A 27,424-nucleotide genomic window follows, 5' to 3' on the forward strand; every position below is an offset into this window, starting at 1 on the left:
GCATGGGAGCTTTACCCTGGGAGGCTGGGAAGCGGGAAGCAACCCACGTTTCATGACTCGTGTTTCAGAAACTCTGGAATCTCACTGCACACAGATGGATGCCGTGGTTCAACAGGGAGGCGCGGACCGTTGCCGGCGTCACTCACTCCACGCGGCACAATCAGGACCACAGGGAACGGGCACTGGCTCTGGCCCCCAGGCTAGCCAGCCCTTCACCGGGGAGGAGTCACAGATTGCTCATCTCGAAGGGCATGGGACCGTACCTCTCACCAGCCCCTTCCAGCTCTGCCCTTCTCTCGCTCCACAATGAAGTCCAGCTAGAGAACCTACAAGACTGGAAACCACGTGTTCTAGATGTAACTGTATGGACCACCTGCACTGTTTTCTGATGGAATGAAGCACCATTTTACCAATTCCAGGAAGAAAAAGACCAGTTTTCTAATTTACACAGCCACCCTGAAATTCCGCCCCTGCTAGCGTGGTGGTTACTTTGTTTCCTTAGGTTACTTTTTTAAATCTCCTGTCTGATTCTTCCATCTTTTGTCCACACATCCGTGTCACTCTCAACAAATCCAGGATGATCCACGTTAATGTTATAACATTAAAAAATCAAAGAACTCACTGTTTCCTGCGCAGGATGAACCTCTGGTTGGAGGACTAAAGCCACAGGGTAGATTCCAAGAGAAAAGTCATTCCAAAGAGTCGTCAGCATATGCCGCTCTCTCTGCCAGGTTCTGGGCTTGTTTTGTTTACCAAAACTGATGATCCTCTTCCTCAGGAATCACACTCTAAGGAAAAAACTTAAAAAGAATAGCATCATTCACATCACTCATGCCTCATCAGCAACTCTTCGCCATTTGCTGTGCCTGAGGGTTTCTGTGGTGCCACCTACCTATGTAGAGCCCCACCCCAGCCTCACTTTTCTCATCTGTAAAATGCGTACAATCAAGACACATTTCACCAGGTTGTTGACAACAATAACAGCGTGCGAATATCTGAGAATCCTTTCTGGCCTAAAGGACTAGGACAGCACCCACAGCTTTGTACGCTCCAACTTCTCATACCAATATTGACCTTCTCTACATAACAGACTGTGGCTGACGCTTAAAGAATTTAACACGGCAGAAATCCATCATTTCTCAACCCAGAGTCTGTGTCTTCAGATCGTCAGCCTCAGTGAGAGAGAGAGGGCAGAGAGGCCAGAAAGAAAAGCAACTGATCGAGTGAAATGAGGAAGCGGTTGGTTCTTCTGATGGCAAAATAAGATCTCAAAATTTCATTAAGTTAAAATTCTGTTCCGAATACAGTCAAATAGCTTCAGAAAAAGAAATGGAATAATGATGGAACTTTCCAGAACTAGCTGACTCTCCAGAGGCTGATGCAGTCCAGCTCCAGTTCCTCTGGGCCCCTGAGGACCTCCTGTTCAGCTGGAGCCCCCACCACCTTCGATCACTGCGGGAGTCCACGCCAGTGCCTGCAGGGTGCTGGCGATTCTATTTTCTTCCTTCATCCTTTGTGAGAGTATTTATTTGCAGGGCGAGGATGTTAGTTTATTTTGGTGGAGGAAGGGGTGACAGGAACTGAATTGCATTTCCCCCACAGTATGTGTTAGGGAAAAACATAAAACCCCAATGCAAGGAAAAGACGGTATTTCTCTATTTTGCTTCCTCTCTCGGACAAATTTGCTCTTCTTCAGTGGGTTGCCTCAATGGTAAACCTTAGTTCGCATCCCCCCAGTGCACCTTCCCTCGCAAGGATCTCAGTCCCCAGGGATGGACACTTGGTTCACTGCCTGCGTTGTTTCCATGCCAAGCGGCACCCAGGAGGCAGAGCAAACGGCAGGGCCCCAACTCTCCAAAGCTCCCTGCCGTCATTTTTTTTCATGTACAATTGGAACATTCTTCTTGCCGACAGTGGAGTGACCAAGAAACAAAGTCTCCAGAAGATATACCTCACAATCCCTATTTGAAAGCATTTGCATCTTTGGTTGAGTCTATAAATCAGATGCCATAAGGATCCAGCATCCAACCTCCCACTGGAGGTGTATTCAGGAGGTCACCAACAGGGGACAGGGCCTGGACAGCACATTTTTAGAAAGGGAAGGGGTGTGTCCCAGGTTCTGGCCCTCACAGGCTGGCCAGGAGGCAGGAGCCCTTAGCCTAAAGCAGGTCCACTTTACCTGGGGCAGGGCCATGAACGAGCACCATCTCTGCTATGGAAGCCCCACCTCCTAAGCACACCTGGAGCAGGCTGTGTAGCCCAGCCAACCAGTCAGTAATGGAACCACCGCTTATTCAGCACATGCTGCATTCCAGGCTTTGCTCTTTTAACCTGTGAGTAATACAGACACAGACACAGAGCCGTGGAACTGGAGTAGATACGTACTGCACATGAATTATAGATCAAGGCAAGCCAGAAGGTGGCAGGCCTCTCCTCCCCTTGTCCTCCGCCTCCGGCCCTCCTCGGGCTCCTCCGTAGGTATCTCAGCTGCCGCTTCAGCTCCAGGCTGGGGTCACTGTGCCCCACTGGGGCTGCAGTGCCCAGACCAGGGGTACATCCCTCTGAATAACCCAGAGGGCTGTGCTCATGTTAGATGCTGAGCACGTCTGAATTACAGTGGAACAAATAATAGCACAAAGCGACAGCCTTCACGGAAGGGAAACGCTGTCTGTGGGGAACCTGAAAGTCGGAGTCCTAACTGCCACCTAGTCATATGGAAGGTCCCTCCCCAAGCCAGGTGGGCAGGACCTCTGACCTCAAGTTACAGGGCCTAGAAACAAAGGGTTCGGAAGTCCACATGCCCGAGGGCTGGAAAGCCAAAGGGGTGGTCTGGAAAGTTAAGTTCAAGGGGGCTGGTGGGAAGGGACCCCTGGACCTGAAGGAAACAGTGTGGAGTGGGCGGTAATGGTCAAGTTCAACTCTGAGGCCAAAGGGAGCACCCAGGGCCAAAGAACACAGCCAGGAGCGTGTCCCCAGGGGCCCGTGGCCCTGGGTGGACAGAGGACTGGCTGGGTGCCACGCCAGTTAGGTGGGCCATGAGAACACGGTATTTGACTTTGTTCTTGAAGGGCGGGTGTGACGTGGCAGGTGGGACCAGGGAGGGAATTCCAGACCACAGCAACTCAGGGAGTGCAGCGGACAATCCAGATTGCTGGCATCCACCTTCGACACTGCTCCAGAGCCACTGTCTCACATCTTGGAAGACTCGCCGCCCCACAGGCCATGGAGAACAGAGCAGCATCCTAGGAAGTGCAGCACGGATGACATCTCGGAGCTCTGAACCCAAACAACCCAGAGATTCCCAAACTCAGGGGGTGTAAGAATCACCCAGCACGCTGGTTCACATGCAGGTTCAAAGGTTCCATCCCAAAAAGATTCTGATAGAGCAGGTCTGCATCCCAGGAATCGGCATTTACATGTCCTTGTACTCTAGGCCGGTCCCTTTGAAAACACCAGTGGGAACCACTTGCATAGAGTCAACCAAACGGGTACTGCATCGTAAACAGGTAAGGTCAAAGACCACAGACCACCATGCCCACCCTAATTTTTAAGTGGACTCGTTGTAGAGACTGAAAATATCCCTCCCCCTGGGGAAGGGGGAGGAGGGGAAGAGCAGGAGGAGAGCAAATAAGGGTGACAGGGAGTGAGTTCCTGGGTCTGGCCTGGAGCCAGACATGAGTGACACCTCCCCACCGCTGAGCCCACACCAACAGACCTGGCCCAGGGTCTGGAGGCTAAGCCTGGGTCTTCTAAGGAAAACCATTCACGAGGGGGCTATTCTATGAGACTGGCGAAGCTCTGCTTCGGGAGCACTCACTCACCTCTACTGTTTCCTTTTTCTGAAAGAAGATTACCCCTCTCCCCCAACTGTGTAAGCTTCAGACACCACGAAACGTGACTCTACTCCTGGGCTCCGTTACTCTGGGGAATCCCAATTAGTGCATGCTGGGAGCCCCTCTATCTTCTGAGCAGCCTATCACTGACACTCATGCAGTTGAGGGGACAAAGGAATTGTTCTGGAAGCATGTGGACGAAGTGCCAGCTCATGAAGAGGCATAAAGGGCCACCCCACCTAAGGAAGACAGCAGGAGTAAGAACCTCAAAAATACATCCCACCACAAGTTTCTCAACAGGACAAAAGAGTGGGTGGAGAGGCATGAGGCAGAGAATAACCACGCCATACAATTCGGTTTGAACTCAGATGACTCCCCCAAGCAGGCTGGTGGCCTGGACAAATAAATGTCTTCTACAAACATCATCCAGCCAAGCTTTTAGCAAAGTTCAGCAGTTTCCTTTACTAGAGAAATAAGCCGGTATGCCTTTTAACTATGTAAGAAAACTGGCACAGTGATAGAAAATAGATCAATAGAGCAGGAGCTCAGAAATAGACCTACACACAAACGGTCCCTGATAAATGACAAATGCATCACAATTCAGTGGAGAAAGAGTGATCTTTCAATCAAAAGTGCTGCATCAATGTGATATCCACATGGGGAGAAAGACGCACCCGACCCCTACCTCACACCATACACAGAAATCAAATCCAGGTGGATCACATATCCAAAGCAGAAAGGTACAACAAGAAAGCTTCTGGAAGGGAAGCTTTCTAACCTTGATCTAGGCATTTATTTCCAAACAGGACACAAAAACAAATAGGACCATGAAAGGGAAGAATAAAAAATGGAACTTCAAAAGATACCATCAAGGGCCGGCCGAGTGGCTCAGTTGGTTAAGAGCTCGCTCAAGAGTTTGAGCTCTGAGCAACAGCGGTTCGAGTCCAGCCCGAGCTGAGCAGCCGTGAGCTGCCAACAGGTGGCGGGATGGCTCAGCTAAAAAAAAAAACCAAAAAAAAAAAAAAGATACCATCAAGAGAGTCCAAAGGCAAGCCACAGACTGGGAGACTATATTTGCCACACATAATTTGCCATACATATATCTGAGAAAGGACTATTATCCAGAATAAATCAATAACTTCTGCGAATCAACAAGGACCAAACAAACAAAAAACCACAATTTAAAAAAATGAATTGTGAACAGATATGTCACCAAAGAAGATATCCAAATGGCCAAAAAAAAAAAAAAGGAAGGACAACATCATTAGTCACTAGGGAAATGCAAACAGAACCACAATAAAATACCACTGCTGCCCATTAGAAGGACTGGAATGAAGTGGGTGGCAATATTACAGGCTGCAAACACTCTGGAAGGCTATGTTTACTTTGGCGGCATCTGCTACAGTGAAAGACATGTGCTATGACCCAGCAAACCACTTCTAGGCACATACCCAACAGAAATGATTTCTTATATCCACCAAGAGCCATGGCCAAGAATGTTCAGAGCACGTTGCTCATAACCAAAAACTGTGATATCAGTCTGGGTTCAATCAGGAGAGAGAAACCACACGGTAATTTGAACAGGGCAAGTTTAATGTAAAGAATCATCCACTCCAGTAAGGGGCTCCAGTGATAAGAGATTTGCAGTCAGAAGTAAAGAGAATGCTAAAGAATACGGGAATAGCAGATATAAGGGGCAACCATGCCTCTCACACCAACCCAGGGCTGAGATCTGGACCTACTTGGTCAAGGCAGGGCATGGCATGGCCCAAGAGCAGAGAAGTCACTGTGGGCCCAGAGCCATTTTCACAGAGTAGTCAAAAAGAGTGAATTTGGAGCTGAAAGGCAATAAATTGATAAACGGCACAAATGTAAACAAGAAATTTCATCGACAGCAGAATGGACCAATGAAATACTCCACAGCCATTAAAAATTACTAACTTTTGATATACCCATTACGTATTCATCTGACAGACATGATGTTGAGTGAAAAGAGCCAGACATGAAAAAGTATGTACTGAATGGGTCCGTTTATATGAAGCTCACAACCAGGCAAAACGTATCAATGATGACAGAAGTCAGAATAGCAGTGACCTCTGGTGCGGGGGGATTATTAACCAGAGAGGACACAAAGACCCTTCTGGACAGCTGGATGTATTCTATTCTTGAACTGGGTGGTAGACATATGTCAAAATTCATTGAGACATACAGGGAAGATTTGTGCATTTTGCTATATATGAGTTATACCCTGTGGACATTTTTAAATAATTTTAATTTAAAATAAATCTCTAAAAAGGTGATGTCTTCTGTAGAATTGCCCAAATTTATTTCACCACACATCCGATTTATTTTCCATAATACATTGCATGGGCCAGGGTATAACAGAACAGACTCCTATTCTGTGTCCAGGTCTTAATTTATAAAGGTGACTCAGTGACTACTCAGAGGAGTCAAAGCCATTAGAAGAAACGTTTAATGTGATTTATAGTTTTCTTAAAACCAAGAGGCACGGCTCACCATACAGGGCCAGAGAAGGGACCCCAGGTTTTGGTGCGTAAGAAAAGCAGGAGTGGAAGACAGGTCCAGCCCATGGATTTTCCTGAGCATTTTTGTGGATACGGCGACACAGGGCAGGCGGACAGCTTGGGATTGGCTACTTGGAATAATTTTCGCAGGCTTTGGGCTGTAGGGGTGGCCTCTAGTTGCCTGGCGCCTGGCCCTGGGATGATTAAGGCAGAGGAATATTGTCTCCTGGGATGGAAGGACCAGGGAGAGGGCGGGTGCCTCTGGATTGGCTAGTTGTCATATTACAGACATGGTCCTTTGCATGACTAAGAACTGACTAGCCCTGGGAGGGGCAGTCTCTCCCCCACCAATAAGGTTTTTTAAGATGTCAAAACATCATAATGTACAGAAAATTAATGACTGGAAATAGTCTGTGGCCCGCTTTTTCTGCATACTCTAAACAGTGACAGCTGCTCTCACGTATCTTATTGGCCAGATATGGAAAGCAGGCTCCTTGATCAAAGTGGGAGGTTTCTATGATGATTCTACAATATTTCGTTGTCAAATCAGCACCTACTCTGCTTTCCATCATAAATCGGTGTAAGACGCTGCAGAACAGGAAAAGAAAGTCCCTTTGTTAAGTTCAGGCAGCCTGCTAGGATGGAAAGGTGGGGGTGGGGGGCGCGGGGTTGGAAACAGAAGGTCTTGTTCACATCCAGCTCAGTCATGTAATTTGGCACAAGGTACACAAATGGTCCAGATCAGCGTCCTTATCTCCAACTCGGGTAATAAAGCCTGCCTCACAGGAGGCCGGAAAGCACTCTATGCGTGACAGTGATTATTAGTCATGACTTCTTATCAAAGGTGTATCCTTTGGTACTTTGGGTGGCACCAGGAATGTCAACTTGGTCTCCCCTTCAAGTGCCACCTCCTAGAGCATTCTGTTCACATGCTCCCGGTCACAGGCAAGTGGGTACACTGTCCACAGGATGACTCAAACCCCAAGGAGAATGGGGAGGGTGGTCTGTAAGTTGCTCTGAGAACCTCACTCCTTCCTGGCTGGCAGCTCATATCCCAGGCCATGCCTGCAGAGAGCTCAAGGGCACCTGGAGAGAAAGCTCAGCTGGGGGACACCTGAGGGGCAAACGGAGAGAGAACACAGCCTTGGGAGCACGTGGGGGACACCTGGGGGCACCTGAGGGGATCTGGAGAGAGAACATCCTGGGGGGCACCAGAGAAAAACAGTGACCTTCTCTTGAAAAGGCAGCGAACCAGGACAGAAAAGGGCTCCTACAGTTTGCTATGGAAATAAGTTCCTTCTGAAGCCAGTTAAGAAGACACAAACATTTTTGTATCATGGATCCTTTGAACACCGTTCATAAAACAAAACACAAAGAATTACAAAGGAAGTCAGCTATGTTGAAATAAGTTTATCAAATTATTTTTAAAACTGTGCCAGAGTGCACATCTTCATCCCAGTATCTAACAATGACTTCCGGCTCCATGTCTAGTGACAACCTTAATTCTGCAGGCAGCATGAGCTCTGTCCGTAATTGGCAATGACCACAACTACTATTGTGATGTGAAAATGCCAGTGACTTCCTTCGGAGACAAAGTCACAGGCGCCACTACTATGCGGGTCAGCACCTGTTAGGGGCTGACGTGTGTCCCCACCACATTCACATGTAGGAGTCCTAACACCCAGGACCTCAGAATGTGACCTGATTTGGAGATTGGAGATTTACCACGTTAGTAAGGTCATTAGGGTGGGTCCTAATCCGGTTAGGACTGGTTTCCTTGTTAAAAGGGTGGACACGGGCATGCATGGGGAGAATGCCATGAGTCGATGAAGGCAAAGGTCACGGTGCTACATCTACAAGCCAAGGAAGACCAAAGCTGGCCAGCAGCCACCAGAAGCAGGGAGAAACCTGGAACAGATCGTCCCTCACAGCCTCAGGAGGAACCAACGCTGCCCACATCCTGCCCTCAGACTTCCAGCCTCCAGACTGTGAGACAATAAGTACGTGTGGGTTGAGCTACCCAGTGTGTGGTAATTGGCAGCCCTACGAAACTAATGCATTGCCCGTCATCATAACGGAAGGAAGTGCTAAATTTGAGCTAAAGGTTCGTGAAAATAGAATGCAATTTTTTTCCCATCCGAGGTATGAGACCCCAGTTTAGAAGTCCTGCTCTGGCATGAAGGGTCTCCTACAGGCCCACATACCTGGTGGTCACATTTCAAAGCTACCATATTTTGCCATGTATAATGCACACTTTTTTGCCCCAATTTGTGAGAGAAAAATAAGGATGCACATTATACATGGATAGTACTAATTCCGTATCTATATAAATGTTCTTAATTCTTTTATTTATGCTTATGAGTTAAAAGTGTAACGCTAGAAATCAACAACGATATCCATATGCAAAATAATACCCTGGAATACGATAATCGGTTTTGTTGAGCTTACGACAAACTTGCGAGGACAAAGAGTTCTTGGCCTTCTATGATACATAAATATCGTAAATTTGTTACCGTACATAAAATTTCTTGTACCTTGTATCTGTTCTTGTGTTTTGTAATTATCTGTTACATAAAATGTCTTGTACCACACTATGGTTAAAAATATGCTAAAATTCCTTTGTAATACAAAAAACAAGTACCTAAATGTAAACAATTAAAAATTTGAATTAAAAAATTAGAACGGAAGATTTTTTTCCCCTGAAAGCTTGGGCCAAAGACATGGGAGCACATTATACAGCAAAATACGGTAATGATGGCAGCAATTTGAGAGGAGGGGAGATGGCACAGTGGATATCCAAAGGCACTGGATGAGGTCACCCCCATTTTTCCGGTCACTCTAAGAATATCTGTTGTTCTTGTTTTTATCTTCTGAGCTAGGGCCTAGGAGTCAGGGCTGGGGTCAAGTAGAGTAGAACGTTTGTGAGCTGCACACTTTCGCCACTCTTTTTGGTAAGATATATATATATTTTTTAATTCTATGGAAAAGGTGGTGATAGTGCTGACAATTTTTTAAATTTTTCCTACTTAACAAAATACACCGTCAACTCTATTTCAACCCTCTCCCATTTAAAAAATGTCATACCCTCTACTCTTACTGGGCTCCCTGTGGCAGCTCAACAGAGGCCCAACAGGAGGTGTCCTTCAGCTGTGACCATTTGCACCACCTGCCCTGGACTGTGTGGGTCACTGTATGGGTCACTGCCGAGCGAGGGGCTGGGGTCTGCATGCAGAGGTTTAGAGGTGCCTGGGGCTTCCTCTTTGGTGAGGAATTCCAGTGCCCCAACATCATCAGGGGCTCCCCAGGCAGTCTCCAGGCTTTGTAGATTGATGAGTCAGGCGTCCTCTCTGCCCTATCCACAATACAGCAGAGCAGCCTCTGGTGAGAGCCCAATTCCTGGCTTGCAACAGCCAATTTCTCATTGCGTCTTCCGTGACCTACCTGTGATGTTGGGCGTTTCTGCCCAAGCTTCTTGTCACCACCATGGTCCTTGGCTTCTATGGTGTGCTCATCTGGTTCTCCTCCCACCTCCTGGATTTTTCCCTCTGATCCTCCTTTGTTGGCTTTTCTTCCTCGTCTGTCCCTAAAATTCAGGCGTGCCTCTGACCCTCTCTTCTGATTGACACCGTCTCCCTTATTCACTTCCATGATGATACACGCAATTCATGTTGTCCTTCCACTCTTTTTGCCTAATTCCAAGTCCAAATGCCAACTCAACATCCCACAGACATCTTGAATTCCATTCCTCCTTTCAAGATGAAGGGCCTCAGAAGCCATGCCGTGCCGCAGACACCAGGCCCATGCCCATTGCCATGCTGCATCTCACAAACTCTAGACTTAACCACCTCCACTCCAGCCTCCATGCTGTCAATCAGAAGAGCTTTGCAAAACTACAGGTCTGATTGTGTGACTCCAACACTAAAAACTTTCCAGTGCCCACTCATCACCTCCATAGTGCATCCGACACCCCTCCCACAAGATGGTTTAAAGTTCCATGAATGCGCCATCTTGTCCCCGACTTCCATGTTGCTCTTTCTGTCCAGAATTCCCGTGGTCTAGTGAACTCTTTGAATTACTTCAGATCCAGCTCAGATTTTGTCCCTTCAGGGAACTGTCCCTGACCTCTCCCCGGCAAGTAGACTTAAGCATTCCCCTTCTTGGTACCACAATCCCTTCTATATACCTTTACCATAGCACCACCAGATTACAGTTATTTGATTACACATCTCTCCTACTTTAATGTAAGTGACTTGGGACAGGAAATATTAATTTCATATTTATTTAAATCTCAATTCCTCATACCATACTTGTCACAAAATGGACACTCAGTGAACTTTTTACAGGATGCATAAATCTGTACTGTTATGGGCTTAATTGTGTTCCCCCCAAATTCATATGAAGTCCTAACCCCCAGGACCTCAGAATGTGACCTCATTTCAAAATAGGGTCATCACAGATGTAATTTGTTAAGATGAGGTCATACCGGAGTAGAGTGGGCACTGATCCAATAAGACTGGTGTCCTTATAAAAAGAAGAAATTTGGACACAGACACAGATACACAAAATATGTGAAGATGAAGTCAAAGGTCGGGGCAATGCTTCCACACACCAAGAAACACCAATGACTGCCAGCAAAGCACCAAAAGCTCGGGGGGAGGCATAGAACAGATTCTCCCTCACAGCCTCGGAACCAACCCTGATGACACCTTGATCTCCATTTCCTAGCCTCCAGACAGTGAGATAATACATTTCTGTTGCTTGAACCACTCAGTCTGTGGTACTATTACGGGCCAGGTGAGTAGCCCCCGCCCCCCCACTAAAAAACTTTTAAGTTTTCTTTCCTATAGAAATTTTAAGTCTCCTTCTCCCTAGTTGCTTAGGCTTTGATTGCTCTTCTATTCAGTTTGTGAATCCTACACTAAAGAGTGCTCCCAGCCTGAATCATAGAAGTCTCCTATCCTCTGCTTCTTGATTGTTTTATAAATCAGTTTTCTAATCATAAACAACACATTGTTTTTACTCTGAATCATAGAAATCTGCTAACCCTGCTTCAGGTAACTACTTAAAAGCCTGTGACTTCCCAACATCCCCAAGCCATTCTGGACCTGACCCTTGGACAATTCCATCCCAGAGACTAAATAGGTTTTAACATTTCCCCAGGCCAGTAAGCCTAATGATTCTTTCCAAGACCATTCTGGGCCCAGCTCCTGGACAATTGAGGCCACCTGAGTGATGGGCTGAATGGACACAGGTATCGTAAGAGCTAACGGATTTATTAATTAAAATCTATTTTTCCTCATTCAGGGGCCTTGGGGATACAGAGGACACCCCAGCAAGATTGCCAGTCACAACCAAAGAAGCCAACACCGTCTTCCAGGCGGAGCTCGAGACCCCTTCCTCTCATCTGAGATCAGCTAGGGTGAGAGGTCCGTGAATCCCCCAATAGGCAGGGACAGCTCTACACCCCCGCCCAGCAGGAAGCAGATACAGAAGAAGGGACCTCCTGTCCCTCAGCTTCCCATAGAGATTTCATGGGGATCATGTCTCTCAAGGGGAAAACAAGGCAGGCAGTTTGAGGCAGGCCTTGGGTCTCTGCATTCCTGCAGGTCCCACAGAATGCGACCACCCCAAAGACCTCCCCTCTCCGCCCAAAACTTCTCCTTTTGATTGTAATTATCTACCCCTGTGGGGAAACAAATGGGTACAAAATACCCAACTAGATTAGACCAGTCACTCACACCTGTGCAGTACAGGAATCTGTGCAGTCTTAAAAAGATGAGGTAGGCAGCAAAGTCACACAGTGGAAGCACGCTGGGCCCATAAAAATACGAGGTAATAGCCTCTTGTCAATCACAGGTGTCAATCAAGTGGTCCCATGCCCAGAGAGGAACAGCCCATTCTAGAGAAAAAAACTTCAAGATTTTGCCAGTCAGGGTCTTTCAAGCTCCTTTTTCTGCTCGGCCCTCTCCAAACTCTTTGGAGTGTACTTTCTCTTCTAATAATGGCCCTTGAGCCATTCTCTACTACTCAGGCCCGCTTCTGTTTCTTTGAAGTGTACTGTCTCTTCGAATAAACTGCTCTTTTACTGCTTTACTTCTGTGTCTCGTTCAATTCTTTGCTCGAGATGCCAAGAACCTGGACATCACACTGAGAAGAGCCTGCTCTCTGGTAAGTACTTTCTTAGGGTAGCCTTACAACACTTAAACATTTACTAAGTGAATACATGAATAAAATTACTCAAGGCAGGGCCGGCCGAGTGGCGCGGTGGTTAAGAACTGGCCTGGGATGCCAGAGGGCCCCGGTTCGGATCCCACATATGAGGACCAGTGACACTGCCCTCCACAGCTAAGATGCTGAACAACAGCTCAACCTGGAGCTGGGCTGCCGTGAGTCACCGGCGACAGCGTAGGCTGCAGCCCCTGTGGCAGTGGACTACCATGGGATACCGGTGTAGCCAGCAGCCACTGTGAGCGGCCGTCCAGAAGCCAGGGACTGATCTGCCTCGCCCGGGAAGAGCGCAATGATGGTGCCAACTTGAGCCAGTGAAGCAACATCCTCCACAACTAGACTGAAAACCAAAACAACAGCAACTTGTCTGTTCCCCTTCCCCCAATTCCCCAGCGCTGTTCCCATCCCCCAATTCCCCAATAAAAATCTAAAAAAAAAAATCTCAACTTCAATTAAAAAAAAATTACTCAAGGCAGGTATTACCTGAATATCTGCAATGCGCCTTTTGTGTGCTTTGCTAAGCAAACAACCCAATAGCAGTATTAGATGAGTCTGCTCACAGCAGCATTTCATTTAGTTGTCAGTATGTGCTTCTTCCTCTCACTATGAACAGTTTAAAAGGGAAAAAATTTCCCCCATCATTTTTCCCTACTGGATTTTTATTTCTGTTTGGAGAAAACTCTACCAGCAGGAACAGTTACCCAAGAGCAGACAAATGGTTACATTAAAGATTCGAAAACGGCTGGGGGGCTATTTCCAGTGAGCTGTGTCCCACTCCCTTTTTGGTATTTCTGCCCATCTTACCTCCCAGGGACTGTGTGCTCCGCTCTGGCCACCTGTAGCAATCAAAGTTTTCCAGTGAATCTATGTCAACCGCCTCCCCTGAAATAGAAAAAGAAAATGTTAACATGCAAACGGCATCTCCTAGTCAAAGGCCAGTTACCTCCTGAGTCTCTCTGTTTCTCACTTGGAAACCCAGCACAGATACCACCAATCCCTAGATGAAGCCAGAACAGCTGAGAGGGAAATTTCACTGACCTGGGTCACCAACACCCAAGTAGTCACTGAAGGAAACACTGTCATGGAAATGTTGGGGGCGTGGCTAAGATTGTCACAGGGACTATGAACAGAACAGCTGCTCAGAAGATTCCCCCTCCCACATTCGATTTCCTGTGTAATCATCCGGCTTACTCACATTCACTTCACTCCAAGACTAAAAAAGTACACAGCTTTCTATTAAAGATAACTTTGGCAGGAAAACCACAGATTTTAGTATGAACTGGTTCACATTAGAAGTGTGAAAAAAAAACTTCTTAAAAGCTCATTAAATTTGTTAAACATTGACGGGTTTGTTAGAAAGTCCCACTGTTCCTCTTAACAACACCTCTTCGTTTTTTCACTGGTATCTGGCTTTGAGTGCCAATTGTTACAGAACAGACTGGAAACATTTTCCTTTAGAAACCAAAACTGGCAATGAGCCCTAAAAATTTTACTGAGATTATATATTCTATATTAACAATAAAAGGAACAAAACATATCAGTTGGAGAAAGAAGAACTCAAAGTTAGACTTTAAGTGATGTCTAAGCACCGATTTCAAATCCTCTTCATTTTCATTTTAAACCAACAATTCCATTATTATAGCTGCATATACTTCTGAATAGCGATGTAACTGTATGCAGACTTAAACTGAAAACAACAGGCCATCACCCTGGCCATCAAGCAATAAAACTAGGAATTAACATTAAGTTTAATCAAGATCATCAAAAATCCCAACCACTTAGAAATAAAGAAAATTAACTATGAAGTCAAAGGAGAAATTAAATGTGCAATAGCAGAGTATTTATAAAACAGAATAAATGAGAACACTAGATATGATTTTTCAGGATGTGTTCAAAGTTGCTTTCAGAGGCAAATGTGTAGCCTTAAGTATTTTCATCACTAAAAAAAGAAAGAAGGAAAAGGACTAAGCTCTCAAAGAATTTAGAAAACAAACAAAAATTATAGAAAAGGGCAGAAATAATAAAACTAAAAGCAGGATTGAATGTATCCAAATATTAAAACAAATAATTACTGATAAATACTCTCTCTCTCTCTCTCTCTCTCTCTCTCTCTCTCTCTCTCTCTCTCTCTCTTTAAAATGACTAAGTTCCAGCATATCTAATAAATATAGAAAGGAGGGCAGGAAAGAACTAAAATGGAAAATGCTACATATAGAAGATAATCAAGATGTTAGGAGTTCAGTGTTCAAGGGAACTAGGGTAGATCTTAAGTCAGACACTTGTTAGTTGTGAGACTCTGGGCATACTTACCTTCTTAAGACAGTTTTCTCTATAAATGAGAAATGGAAAACTTGTAGAAAGAGAAAGTAATGCTACCTACCTCCTAAAGCTTTTGTGAAAGTCAAATAACTGCTTCATGGTACTCAGGAACCAGTAAGCACTCAGGCAATATTCTAGATAATTCCTAAGACTTCTGTGATGTTAGTTTCATAAGGCCCTACAATCCCTTCTAACATCTGTTTACTATACAATCACTTGACATGGTCCCATTAGGTACACTGTGCAAAGTGACAATTTTGAATTCATCTTCAAAATAATGCAATTCATAGAAATTGGTGAAAGGTCAAATTCTTCCATATTTGAAGTGGAATTGACATGACTGTGTATGAGCTTGTGACGGGACAGGTGACGTGAAGTGATTTGACAAGGGCCAATACATCCTCAAAAAATACGTCCTTACAGCACAGACATTTCTCCACAGAAAATAGTCAGATGGCCAATAAACTCATGAAAAGATGCTCAACACCACTAAACATTAGGGAAATGCAAATCAAAACCACAACGAGATACTACTTCACACCCACTAGGATGGCTATTACAGAAATAATATTTTTAATTATTAGGTGTTGGCAAATAAGTGGAGAAATTAGAGCCCAATTTCTCCTATGCCTTGCTGGTAGGGATGTAAAATGGTGCAGTACTGTGGAAAACACTCCTCAAAGAATAAAACACAGAATTACCATATGATTGAGTTATTCCATTTCTGAGTATATATCCAAAAGAAATGAAAGCAGGGACTCAAACAAATATTTGAACACCCATGTTCATAATATTATTCACAATAGCCAAAAGAGGGAAGCAACTCAAGTGTCCATCAAAAGACGAATGAATGAATGGAATGTGGTCTATCCACACTCCACACAATGGAATGTTACCCAGCCTTAAAAAGGAAGGAAATTCTTCCTTTTTCACAGGCTACAATATGAATGAACCTGGAGAACATCATGCTGAGTGAAATAAGCCAGTTACAAAAGGACAACTACTACCTGATTCCACTAACATGACCTACCTAGAGTGATCAAGTCCATAGAAACAGAAAGTAGACTGGTGGTTGCCAGGGGCTGGGGGACTTTGAGGAGAAGTGCCTGATAATAGGTACAAGATTTCCTTTCGGGGTGATGACAAGGTTCTACAACTAGACAGTAGTGATGATTGACAACACTGTGAATACACTAAATGTCATAGAGTTGTGGCTAAAATGGTCAATTTTATTTATATGTATCTCACCACAATAATAAAAAAGAAATTGGGGTTCAATGAATTATAAAGATTATAGGTAAAATTTATGATATTGATATTATACTCCAATAAAACTATTAATTAAAAAAAAAGAAAAGTATCAAGGGTTGAAGGGAAGCCGGAATCAGAGCTAAAGGGAACATAAAGTCCTTTCTGTCAGTGTAGGTCAGATTTTGCGAGACTGTCCCACCAGACATCAAGAATTTGGGGGGCAGTGGGATGGGGCATGAGAGTGAGGTGGGATTGCAAGTTGGGGAACCACTGGATTCAACAAATTAAACAGGCATTTTACTGCAGGACTTTTGGGAAACTTCATAAAGTTAACATGCAGAGTGAATCTCAAAAAGAAGAATCATAGGCAGGGTTGCCCAAGTTTGATTCCAGAACACTTTGTGAGGCACACATCCCACAGACTAATAAAGAAATCAAACAGATTCAGATTGACTGAGTGGGGTTAGGGCTGGGTCAGCAGGAAAACAAGAGCCACCAGGCTTTATGAATCTCAACGCCTAGTAACCAACTATGTGAAAAATGCCTTTCTAACCTCAGGACTCTTCTCTAACCACCTAAATCTCCCACCTGGTATTTGGCACGATCAGTATTCATTAGCCTGAAAAAGCACCTTCACTTCACCTGATGGAATAACAAGTGCAAACACTTTGCTTTTGTATCCCACAAGTTGCTACAGATGATCCAAGAAAGAGCTTTAATTAGACAAGTGTTAATAGCCTGCACCAGAAGTCAGCAAAAGAGGAAATGGAAAAAGTGCATGTGTGATACTGGACCTAAGTGCTACACCATAAGTCCCAATTGGGAAGTGTAGGTCTGTCAAAGAATAACTCAGAGAAAACTATTTATTTTGCATGTAATTTCGTTATCATTCATGTGAATGATTTTCTCCCATGGGAGAATCAGCTGGTAAACTGACTCTTAGAGCAGAAGCAAAACCAAGGCTTACAAGAGGGTGCGAATGAGGAGAAAAACCACAGTCTTGGAGTAATTGATCTTTTTGCACATTTGCAGGGAGGGGGTAACCTGATTAGTTAATAACTATCAAAGAGGGAATGTGGGCATTTGATCCTTGAGAAAGCCAAATAAAGGTATCAAAAAATCAAACTTCAGTTATTTATGGGTTGCCCAGAAAACTTTGACAGTTCGCTGTAGAGTATTTGTAACAAGCTGTATCTGTAAAATGTTGACCACCATCTTTCATCTACACCTCAACCTTAGTAAGGCCAGCTCTCTACCATTTATTTGCCTCATTCAAATTTCTCAATTCCTTAATTCATGTCCAGTTATAATAGGCACTTGTTTCTCTCCAAGATACCAAACACCTGAGCATTGCCCTAGACTTCACATGAAACTGGAATACTGAACACCCACTCCCATCTACTGCTGATGGCTTAAATAATATTAGCAACTGGTTTTTTTTTTAAGATTTTATTGGGGAATTGGGAGAGGGGAACAAACAAGTTGCTGTCCTTTGTTTTTCAGTCTAGTTGTGGAGGACGTAGCTTCACTGGCCCATGTTGGTATTGTCATTGCGCTCTTCCTGGCTGAGGCAGATCAGTCGCCGGCCACTGGACAGCCGCTCACAGTGGCACACGCCAGCTCATGCCAGGTGTCGGCGGCTCACGCTGGATGCCGGCTACTCACGGTAGCCCACAGCAGCCCACTGCAACCCCACTGCAGCCTATGCCATCGCCGGCGACTCAAGGCAGCCCAGCTCCAGGTCAAGGTGTTGTTCACCATCTTAGCTGTAGAGGGCGCAGTGTCACTGGCCCCCATGTGGGTTCGGAACCGGGGCCCTGCTGCTCAGAGCTGGTGTCCCAAGCCAGCTCTTAACCAATGCACCACTCGGTCGGCCCAGCAACTATTATTTTGTAAATGTGTAGTAAGGTATTGAGACATTCATTTCTCTCCTTTGTCCACATTGAAATGAAACAGTAAGTTCAAGTTGGCCAAGTACATACAAGCAACATTCAAACGAAGGGACACAACTCTTGGCATAATCTTTGAAAGTTGTGGCCAAGGAAAAACATTGAAAACACCAGAGCTTTACACATGCCTTTTACATGAGAGATGAAAGCAGGGAAAAGGTGAGGAACTAAAATTCACAAAAGTCTTACTGTCTCCCTTCCCAAGCTGGAGAAAAGCGAACAGAGGTGGTAAGAAACTTGAGGGGAATGCTCCTCTGCAGTGCAATGAGATTAAACCTCTGGCTTGCCTTTCCATGTTTCAAAGAGAAGGAAGGCCTACTGAAAAGAGAACCATCATCTTCCCCCAGAGATAACTGTCTCCAACAACAACTAGGACTTATCAGTAAGACAAGGAGATGTAGGAGGTAGGTTAAGAGAGCCATCTTAATCTTACAAGAGTCCCTGAAGAAAAGAATAGAGAGGATAGCAGAGCAGAAATATGAAAAGAAATAGCAGCTGGGAATTTTCCAGAATTGAAGATACGAATCCTCGAATCAAAACTGCCCCTCAAGTACCCAGCATGATAAAGATAAATCCACACCTCGACACATCACAGTGAAACTGCAGAACATCAAGGATCAGAAGAAAGCCTCAAAAGCTATCAGAGAGAAAGGAAAATTTTCCACAAAAGCCTCAAAATTAGACTGACAGAAATTTCTTGTGACTGATATGTCAGAAGATAATGGAGTGTTATCCAAAATGCAAGCGGAAAATAATTGCCAATCTAGAATATTATACCCAGTTAAACTAACATGCAAAAGTAAAGCCATAATTAAGGTATTTTCAAACACATAAATAGTAAGATAGTTTTATCAGCCATTTGCCTCACTAAAAGAATTATTAATGGCTGCACCTCAGCAAGATGTACAAACCAAGGACTAAGTCAGGGGATATAAGACACAACAATAAGCATAGAATTGACCAAATATATGATTAAATGTAGTTAATTTATGTCCATAAAAATAACTAAATTTTCATGTTTAAAAAGTTAAATCCAGGGGCCGGCCGAGTGGTGCATTGGTTAAGAGCTGGCTTGGGATGCCAGAGGGCCCCAGTTCAGATCCCATTTAAAAAAAAAAGAAAGAAAGAAAGAAAAAAAGTTAAATCCAAACACTGGGCAACAGTTACAAAATAAAGGAGAGAGGTTGTTTGATATCTAAAGTGTGTTAAGGTTCTTGTCATGATAGCAAATATAACAGAAATACTGAAAAACTTTAAATTATACATGAATAAAATACATGACTCAAAATTAAAGATTATCACTAAAAGAATAGAAATAAAGTCTGAAGCTTGCAAACCAGCAAGTGGAGAAAATGGGAACACGGAAAACTTTCTCAGTTCAACAGAAGACAAAAAATGAAGAAAAGAAAACTAAAACAAAAAAAAGTTGGTAAAAACACATAAGATTAAAGAATTAAGTCCAAGTACCTCAGAAATCACACTTACTATGAATGGATTAAAAACAAAAATTTAAAACAAAAATTTGTCAGACTGGCCAAAAAACATCTATATGCAGGCTCAAATGACACACCCAAAGCAAAGGTACAAAGATGGGAAAGATAGTTTCAAGTAGCAGAGAGAGGGTGGTTATAAGATTATTAGTTACAACTATGTGAGACAAAAGAGAATTCAAGCCCAAACCATCAATATGACACAGCAACTCGCCATATAATCTTATAATACAGAGCCTTGATCAACTTGTAAGCCTTTCACAACATCACCTCAAAACATATATCACAAAAACTCACAGTATTACAAAGTAAATTGTATTTTACACATTCTTCTCAGAAAGTATAGCACAAGCCAACCAAAAAATAGTAATAATGATGATTTGATGAAGAAAACTAATAAACTTCATTAATGTAGGCAAATAGAGAATAAACATTCTTTTTAATTGCACATGTACCAATTATAGGAACTAAAAATCAACATAAAACCATAATGAGAAAAAAAGTATGTTTTGAAACTTTTAAATATATACATGAAATGATTTATGAATTAAAGAGGGAAACACAATGGATATTTTAAGGCAAATAACAGTGAGATAACAACTTGTCAAAACCTGTAGAATGCAACTAAAAATTACTTAGAAATAAATTTATAGATTAAAAAAATTGTAATAAATTAAGGATGTAATTCAAGAAGAAAGAAAAAAGACACTAAACATTAAAAAGGCAAGAAAGGGGGTAACTGAAGATATAAACAGCAAAGAAATAGAAAAAGAATGAAATAAAGAATAAAACAAAGGTATCTATATACTCAAAAACTGTTTATTAGAAAAACTAACAAAATAAATAAAGTTCCAGCAAGATTTAACCAAAAAAGAGAAAGGGGGCACAGGTAAATCATATTAAAAACTAAAAGGGTCTGCAACCACAGAAAATTTCTTAAAAATTAAATCATAATAGATTATGAACAACTTTATGCCAATAAGTTTCAAAACTTAGATGAAATCATTTTGTAAAAAAATATGTATAACAAAGTTCATTGAAGAAGAAATAGAACCTGAATAACCAATAATTAAAGGCATTGACTCTGTAATTAAAATTCTACCTGTCCCCACCCTAAATGACAACAACACAAAAAGATATAGGGGTCAACTTCACTAAGTGTTAAAGGAACAACACAAATCTTTCTTTTGTACAAGCTGTTTCAGAAAAACAGAAAAAATTCTCAACTTCAGACAGGGATAGTAAGAAAAAGAAAATTGTGAACAACATCTCTTTCAACCATAAATGGAAAGTTCCCAAATAATATATATTTTTATTAATATATTATAGCAGTAAAGTAAAGTAGGAAAAAATACATTATTATCTCAAAAGATACAACCAAAATAATATAAAATAAAATAAAATTCATAATAAAAAGAACTGTCTTAATTTGACAAAGTATATTCATCAAACACCTAACATAAACAACATTCTTAATACTGAAACCTATAAGAATTCCCACTAAAGTCAACACAAAGACAGCAATGTCTATTATCACTGGTTTTATTAAACACTGTACTTGAGGTCATAGCCAATGCAATAAGAGCAGAAAAGATGAGATATAAGAATTGGAAAAGAGGAAATTAAGCTATTCTTATTTACAAACAATGCAGTATCAGAGCAAATAGTCTAGATCATTAGACTATTGGATTTAACATTGTAAAAAATTATCATAATCTCAGATCTTAACACTGCAAAGGTTTACTTTCACATAAGCAAACTCCATTGCTGCTCCAGGCTACTTTTTGAAGGCAGCTGTCCTTCAAATATTGATTATTTTATGGAATTTTGATCTTATAACATGTTCATATCAATATGTGCTTACACAAACACAGCAAAGAGAGCTGGAAAATGAAGCACCTGCAATTAAATCTCTCAGCCTTCATCACTTCAGCTCTAATTTCATTGGCCAGAAAAAGTCTTAACTTCAAATGCTTAACTTCAAAAGTTTAGGGACAGAAAACCCTCCCACATGCCAGGAAGACAGATAACCAAAATATCTAATACAAGGTCTACATAAAACATTCCAGAGAATCTACATATAAACTCTTGGAATCAATAAAAAATTTGTCAAACTTCTGTAGTATTATTCCTAAAAACGTATAGCTTTAACCTAATCATAAGAAAATGTCAGGCAAATCCAAATTGAGACACATTCTACAAAATAACATCCCTGGATTCTTCCAAAATGTCAAGTTCATGAAAGACAAAGAAAAATGGAAGAACTATTACAGGGTAAAGATAAATAAGAAGACATGGCAACCAAATGCAATATGGGATTCTAACTGGGACCCAGAACCAGAAAAATGGCATTAGCAGTGGGGAAAAAAGGCAAAATTCAACTAACTAAGATCCAAAGATTAATTAAGAGTACTATGTCAATGTTAATTTCCTGATCTCAGTAGTTGAGTTATTAATATTAACATCTTACATAATCATTTAAAAGGGAAGCTCGGTGAAATCTGTAGAGGAATTCTCTGAACAATTTTTGCAACTTTTCTGTAAATCTAGAATTATTTCAAACAAAGATTTTTAAAATCAGCAACAAAAACCTCATTCACAAAGCATCAAACCTATAAAGAAGGTAACAAGGACCAACTCCAACTAAAGATGTGCAAGACTTCTTTAAATAACATTCAATAAACAATATAACATAAAAATACAATAAATAACAAATATAAAAGAGACTTGAACTATGTGTAGAAATACCATGTTCATAGATAGAAAGATGGAATATTATAAATATGACACCATTTCTCCCCATAGCCAAAAGATCTGGAGGAATGATTTAAAAGAATAAGGTGGGGAAACTTTCCCTACCAGAGGAAGACATATTATAAAGACAGGGGAGTTAAAGGACTGTGGTATTTGGGCAGAAACAAACATAGCCATGACAAAGTAGAACAGAAATCTCAGAAATATACCCACCAATTTCTAAACTAAGCTTGACAAATAAACCTAAAATTCATATGTAGAACCAAAGGCCAAAAATCAATAAATCCATTACAAAGAAAAACAAGGTGGGAAAACTTGCCAATATCTCATGACTTATGAAAAGACCATACTAATTAAGTCAATGAAGCACATGTGAGATATAGACAAACAGACCAAAGTTATGAACTGAACTGTGTCCCCCCAAAATAGCTCTAACCCCAATGTGACTGTATTTGAAGGTAGGGTTTTTAGGATGTAATTAAGATTAAATATGTCATAAAACTGGGTTTCTAATCCAATAAGACTGATGGCTTTATAAGAAGAGGAAGAGAGATCTCACTCTCTCTCTTTCTGTCATGTGAGGACTCAGCCAGAAGGATGTCAACTACAAGCCAGAACCCAACCATGCTGACACCCTAATCTCCCACTTCCAGCCCCCAGAACTGTGAGGAAATAAATTTATGTTTTTTAAGCCACCCAGTCTGTGGTACTTTGTTATGGGAGCCTGAGCAGACCAAGACAACTAATAAAACAGAATAGACAGTCTAGAAATAGATCTACATATTTATGCCAGAAATGGTGTTACAAATCACCAGAGAAAGGATTGACTATTGAATTAATGACCTGGGACTACTGATGATTCATATGGAAAAATTAACTTTGAATCCCTAGCTCACAACATACCAAAAATAAATCCAAGGAGGATTAAAAACCTGAAAGTGAAAAGCAAAAACTTGAAGACTTTTAGAAGAAAATGAGACTATCTTTAAAATTTTAAAGTGAGGGGAAATTTCTTAAGACAGAAGAAAGCACAAACAATAAACGAAAATTTGTTAAATTCAACCAGATTAAAAATGAAAAAATACTGGTCGACAAAATGTAAAAATGCAAGTCACAGACTAGTAGTAGATATTTGCAATGTACATTACTAAAACGAAGGATTTAGAATTTCTAAATAAACTTCTGCACATCAATAAGAAAAAGATCCCCCCAAATATATAATGAGCAAAAGATAATGACAGGCCATTCACAAAAGAATGAATATATACATACATATATATATATATATATATAATTGTTACTATATATAATTGTTACTATATATAATTGTTACTATATATATAATTGTTATTATATTATATATATAAAACTATTATTATATTTACATACATATATGAAAAGATGTTTTACTAGAATCAGGCAAATGCACATTTAAACAATGAGATACCATTTCATACCCAACATATTAATACAAATTTAAACCCAATAATTCTAAGCATTGGTGATGTTGTGGAGAAACAGACACCGAGCAACTGAGTTAAACAGTCGGCACAGATGTGTACTGGTACAACTACCTTGGAAAGCATTCTTCAGTAACTAGGAAAGAGGGAGATATACATGCCCTTTTCCCTAATTATTCTTTTCTAGATACACACTCTAAAGGAAACTCACATGGGTATGCAATGAAGTAGAGCTGAGTGTCTCAACACAGATAAATTTCAAAAACACAATAATGAAAAACAGTTGTAGTATAAGGATGATGGAGTTGGTAAATGCTGTATGTGCTCGCCACCTCTCATGACCACATCAAAATGATAACTAAACTTCAGAACAACCATTATTGAGAATCGCCTGAAGTCTAGTGAACAGAAGTTCTACAACTAAGGACATACAGAAGAAGCCACGTCAGGACTGGTCTCTCAGAGGTTTACAAACCCTAAACAAACAGCATCTGACTTTGGTTTGCTTCATACCTCTTACTAAGCAGCCCCAAGTACAGCACTGGCAGCAGCTGGCCTTGGTTCACAGCTTGGCCTCCCTAGGCACCTCTAAGCTCAGTGTGGGTGGTTCCCATCTGTGGACTGCTTTGTGGCTCATGCCAGGTGGCGCCAGGCAGGGAACAGGCTATTGCTGAACTTGGCCTGTGGCAGAGCCCCTCACAAAAGGTCCCGGGACCCACACATCTGGTGGCCTGGACCATTCTGGAGCACCCCAAGGCTGCCTCCACAAACAACACCCTCAAATTGGGCTGGCTCCAGAGCCTGGGTAAAGTGAACCCTACTCCACAGGGTCACCCTCTGTACCACTGCCGCTCCACTATAGTCATAGCCAGTCCTCGCAAACAAACAGCCTGAGGGTCAGTGCCTCCCATTAACGTGCAAATAGCAACCAAGGCTCAACTACAAGAGGAAAGCACACACGACCTACACAAGGGATACAACTGGAGCACTCAGCTGAGACCAGGAAGAATGTGCCACTGGGTCCCACAGGGCACCTACTACAAAAGGCCACGCTACTAAGACCAGGAGGCATAGCAGCCCTACCTAGTACACAGAAACAAATATGGGGAGGCAGCAAAAATGAGGAGACAAAGAAACATGTCCCAAATGAAAGAACAGGACAAAGCTACAGAAACATAACTAAACAAAATGGAGGCAAGCAATCTACCAGATGCAGAGGTCAAAGCACTGGTCATAAAGATGCTCAGTGATCTCAGGGAGAATTTCAACAAAGAGATTTTTAACATAAAAATGGAGATACAAAACATAAAAAAGAACCAGTCAGAAATGAAGAATACTATAACTGATATAAAGAGTACATTAAATGGAAACAATAGTAGATTAGATGAAGCAGAGGATCTAATCGGTGATTTGGAAGATAAGGTAGCAGAAAATAACCAATTGGAACTGCAAAAAGAAAAAAGAATCCAAAACAATAAGGGTACTTTTAAGGAGCCTCTGGGACATCAAGTGTACCAAAATTCACATGATTGGGGTACCAGAAGGAGAAGAGAGAGAAAACAAGAAATTGAAAACCCATTTGAAGATATAATGACAGAAAACTTCCCTGACCTGGTGAAGAAAACAGACATACAAGTCCAGGAAGGGCAGGCAGTCCCAAATATCAAAGCAGCAAGAGAAAAACACTTAGTTACCTATGAGGAAGCTTCCATAAGACTGTCAGTTGATTTCTCAAAAGAAATTTTGCAGGATTAAAGGAATTGACATTAAATATTCAGTGATGAAAAGCAAAGACCTACAACCAAGATTACTATAGCCAGCAAAACAATCATTTAGAATCAAAGGACAGATAAAGAGCTTCCCAGACAAAAAAAAAGCTAAAGGAACTCATCACCACCAAATCAGTATTACAAGAAATGTTAAAAGGACTTCTTTAAGAAGAAAAAAGATAAAAAATAAGAATAATAAAATGGCAATAACTACATATCTATCAACAATTACTTTCAATGTAAATGGATTAAATGCTCTAATCAAAAGATAGTGTGGCTGAATAGATAAGAAAACAAGACCCTTATATATGCTGTCTACAAGAGACCCACTTCAGATCAAAAGATATACATATACTGAAAGTAAAGGGATGGGAAAAAGATATTTCATGAAAATAGAAACAAACAAACAAAAAAAGTGGAGACAAAATAGGCTTTAAAACAAAGGCTATAACAAGAGACAAAGAAAGACCCAGTAATCCCACCTCCGGGTATTTATCCAAAGAAACTCAAAACACTACTTGATAGGGACATGTGCATCCACATGTTCATTGCAGCATTATATACAGTGGCCAAGATATGGGGGCAGCCTGGGTGTCCACCAATGGATGAATGGATAAAGAAGAGGTGGTACATATATACAATGGAATATTACTCGGCCATAAAAAAGAATGAAACCTTGCCATCTGCAACATTCGAGTATTGTGCTGAGTGGAGTAAGTCAGACAGAGAAAGACATTTGTCATACAATTTCACATATATGTGGAATCAAAAGAACAAAATAAACAAACAAACAAAACAGAAATGAACACACAGATACAGAGAACATTTTGATGGTTGCCAGCTGGGAGGGGCATTGAGTGAATGGGCAAAAAGGAGATGGGGTTAAGAGCTACACATTAGTAATTACCAAATAAGCAGGAGATGTAAAGTACAGCATAGGGAATATAGTGAATAATATGGCAATAACTGTGTATAGTTTTATCTGAGTGCTAGATGGGTGCTAGACTTATCTGAGTGATCACTTTGTGAGTTATATAACTGTGTGATCACTATGCTGTACATCTGAAACTAATATAATATTGTATGTTACTGTAATTGAAAAGTAAAAAGTTATTTTTAAAAAAGAGCTGTAGTATAATAGGACAATGTAAAACCATTTCAGAAAGCTTAAAAATGGCAAATAATACCATGTTAAATCTGGATACTCACATATGTAGTAGTGATGTAAAAACATGCACTGGAAAGATAACCAATCAGGAGAGTGAGCAGGGAAGAAAGGCGGTCCAGAGGATTGTGGAGGTGAGATACGGAGGGGCTTTCATGACGTTTTAACATTGAATTATAGTTTAAATTTGAAGCAGGTATGGAAAAATGTTGGAACTCAATAGAGCTGGGTTATGGACACAAACCTTATGTCTGTTATTTTCTAACTCTTCTGAGAGTTTATCAAGTTGGAAATGCTTTATAATTTGAAACAGGAAATGTGATGCCTCTAAGCTACATCCTGAGTTTGGAGGCAACCTGAAACCTGAGTGTACCCTGAAAGCAACATTAAACAAAATTACAAGAAAACCGAATAGAGACTAAAGCCACCATCACAATTATCCACGATCCCAGCTTCATCTCTCCCTCCCTCACATCCACAGAAAAGCAGACAAAACATGATTTTCAAATCACAAAATGAAGTTCTCAGAAGAAATCAAATAAAGTTCGCATAAGGAGAGATGCAATCAAGGACAATACACTCAGATTCTATCTGAAGGTACAGCTGAACCTGCCCTTGTTAAACATACTTTACATAAAAGGAAACAGCAGAGCAAGCTCGCACAACTACTACAGAAAGGAA

At 41.7% G+C, this 27,424-nt stretch overlaps 1 protein-coding gene across 2 annotated transcripts in view; it reads right to left on the reverse strand.

The window, feature by feature from the left end:
• Positions 1-27,424, reverse strand: part of B3GALT5 (beta-1,3-galactosyltransferase 5) — a 43,362-nt gene that overhangs the window by 9,996 nt on the left and 5,942 nt on the right. The window contains exons 2-3 of one of the 2 annotated variants that reach the window (XM_019655766.1): positions 13,391-13,468; positions 623-800 (exon numbers count right to left, since the gene is read on the reverse strand). In XM_019655766.1, coding sequence (XP_019511311.1) covers positions 623-712 — 90 coding nt within the window. In that variant the 5' untranslated portion in view covers positions 713-800; positions 13,391-13,468. Of the gene's footprint in view, positions 1-47; positions 335-622; positions 801-13,390; positions 13,469-27,424 lie in introns of those variants that run through there. The other variant, XM_019655768.1, reaches the window with a different exon arrangement.

Source organism: Hipposideros armiger, unplaced genomic scaffold (assembly GCF_001890085.2).
Source record: "Hipposideros armiger isolate ML-2016 unplaced genomic scaffold, ASM189008v1 scaffold_246, whole genome shotgun sequence".
NCBI classification, from domain to species: Eukaryota; Metazoa; Chordata; class Mammalia; order Chiroptera; family Hipposideridae; genus Hipposideros; species Hipposideros armiger.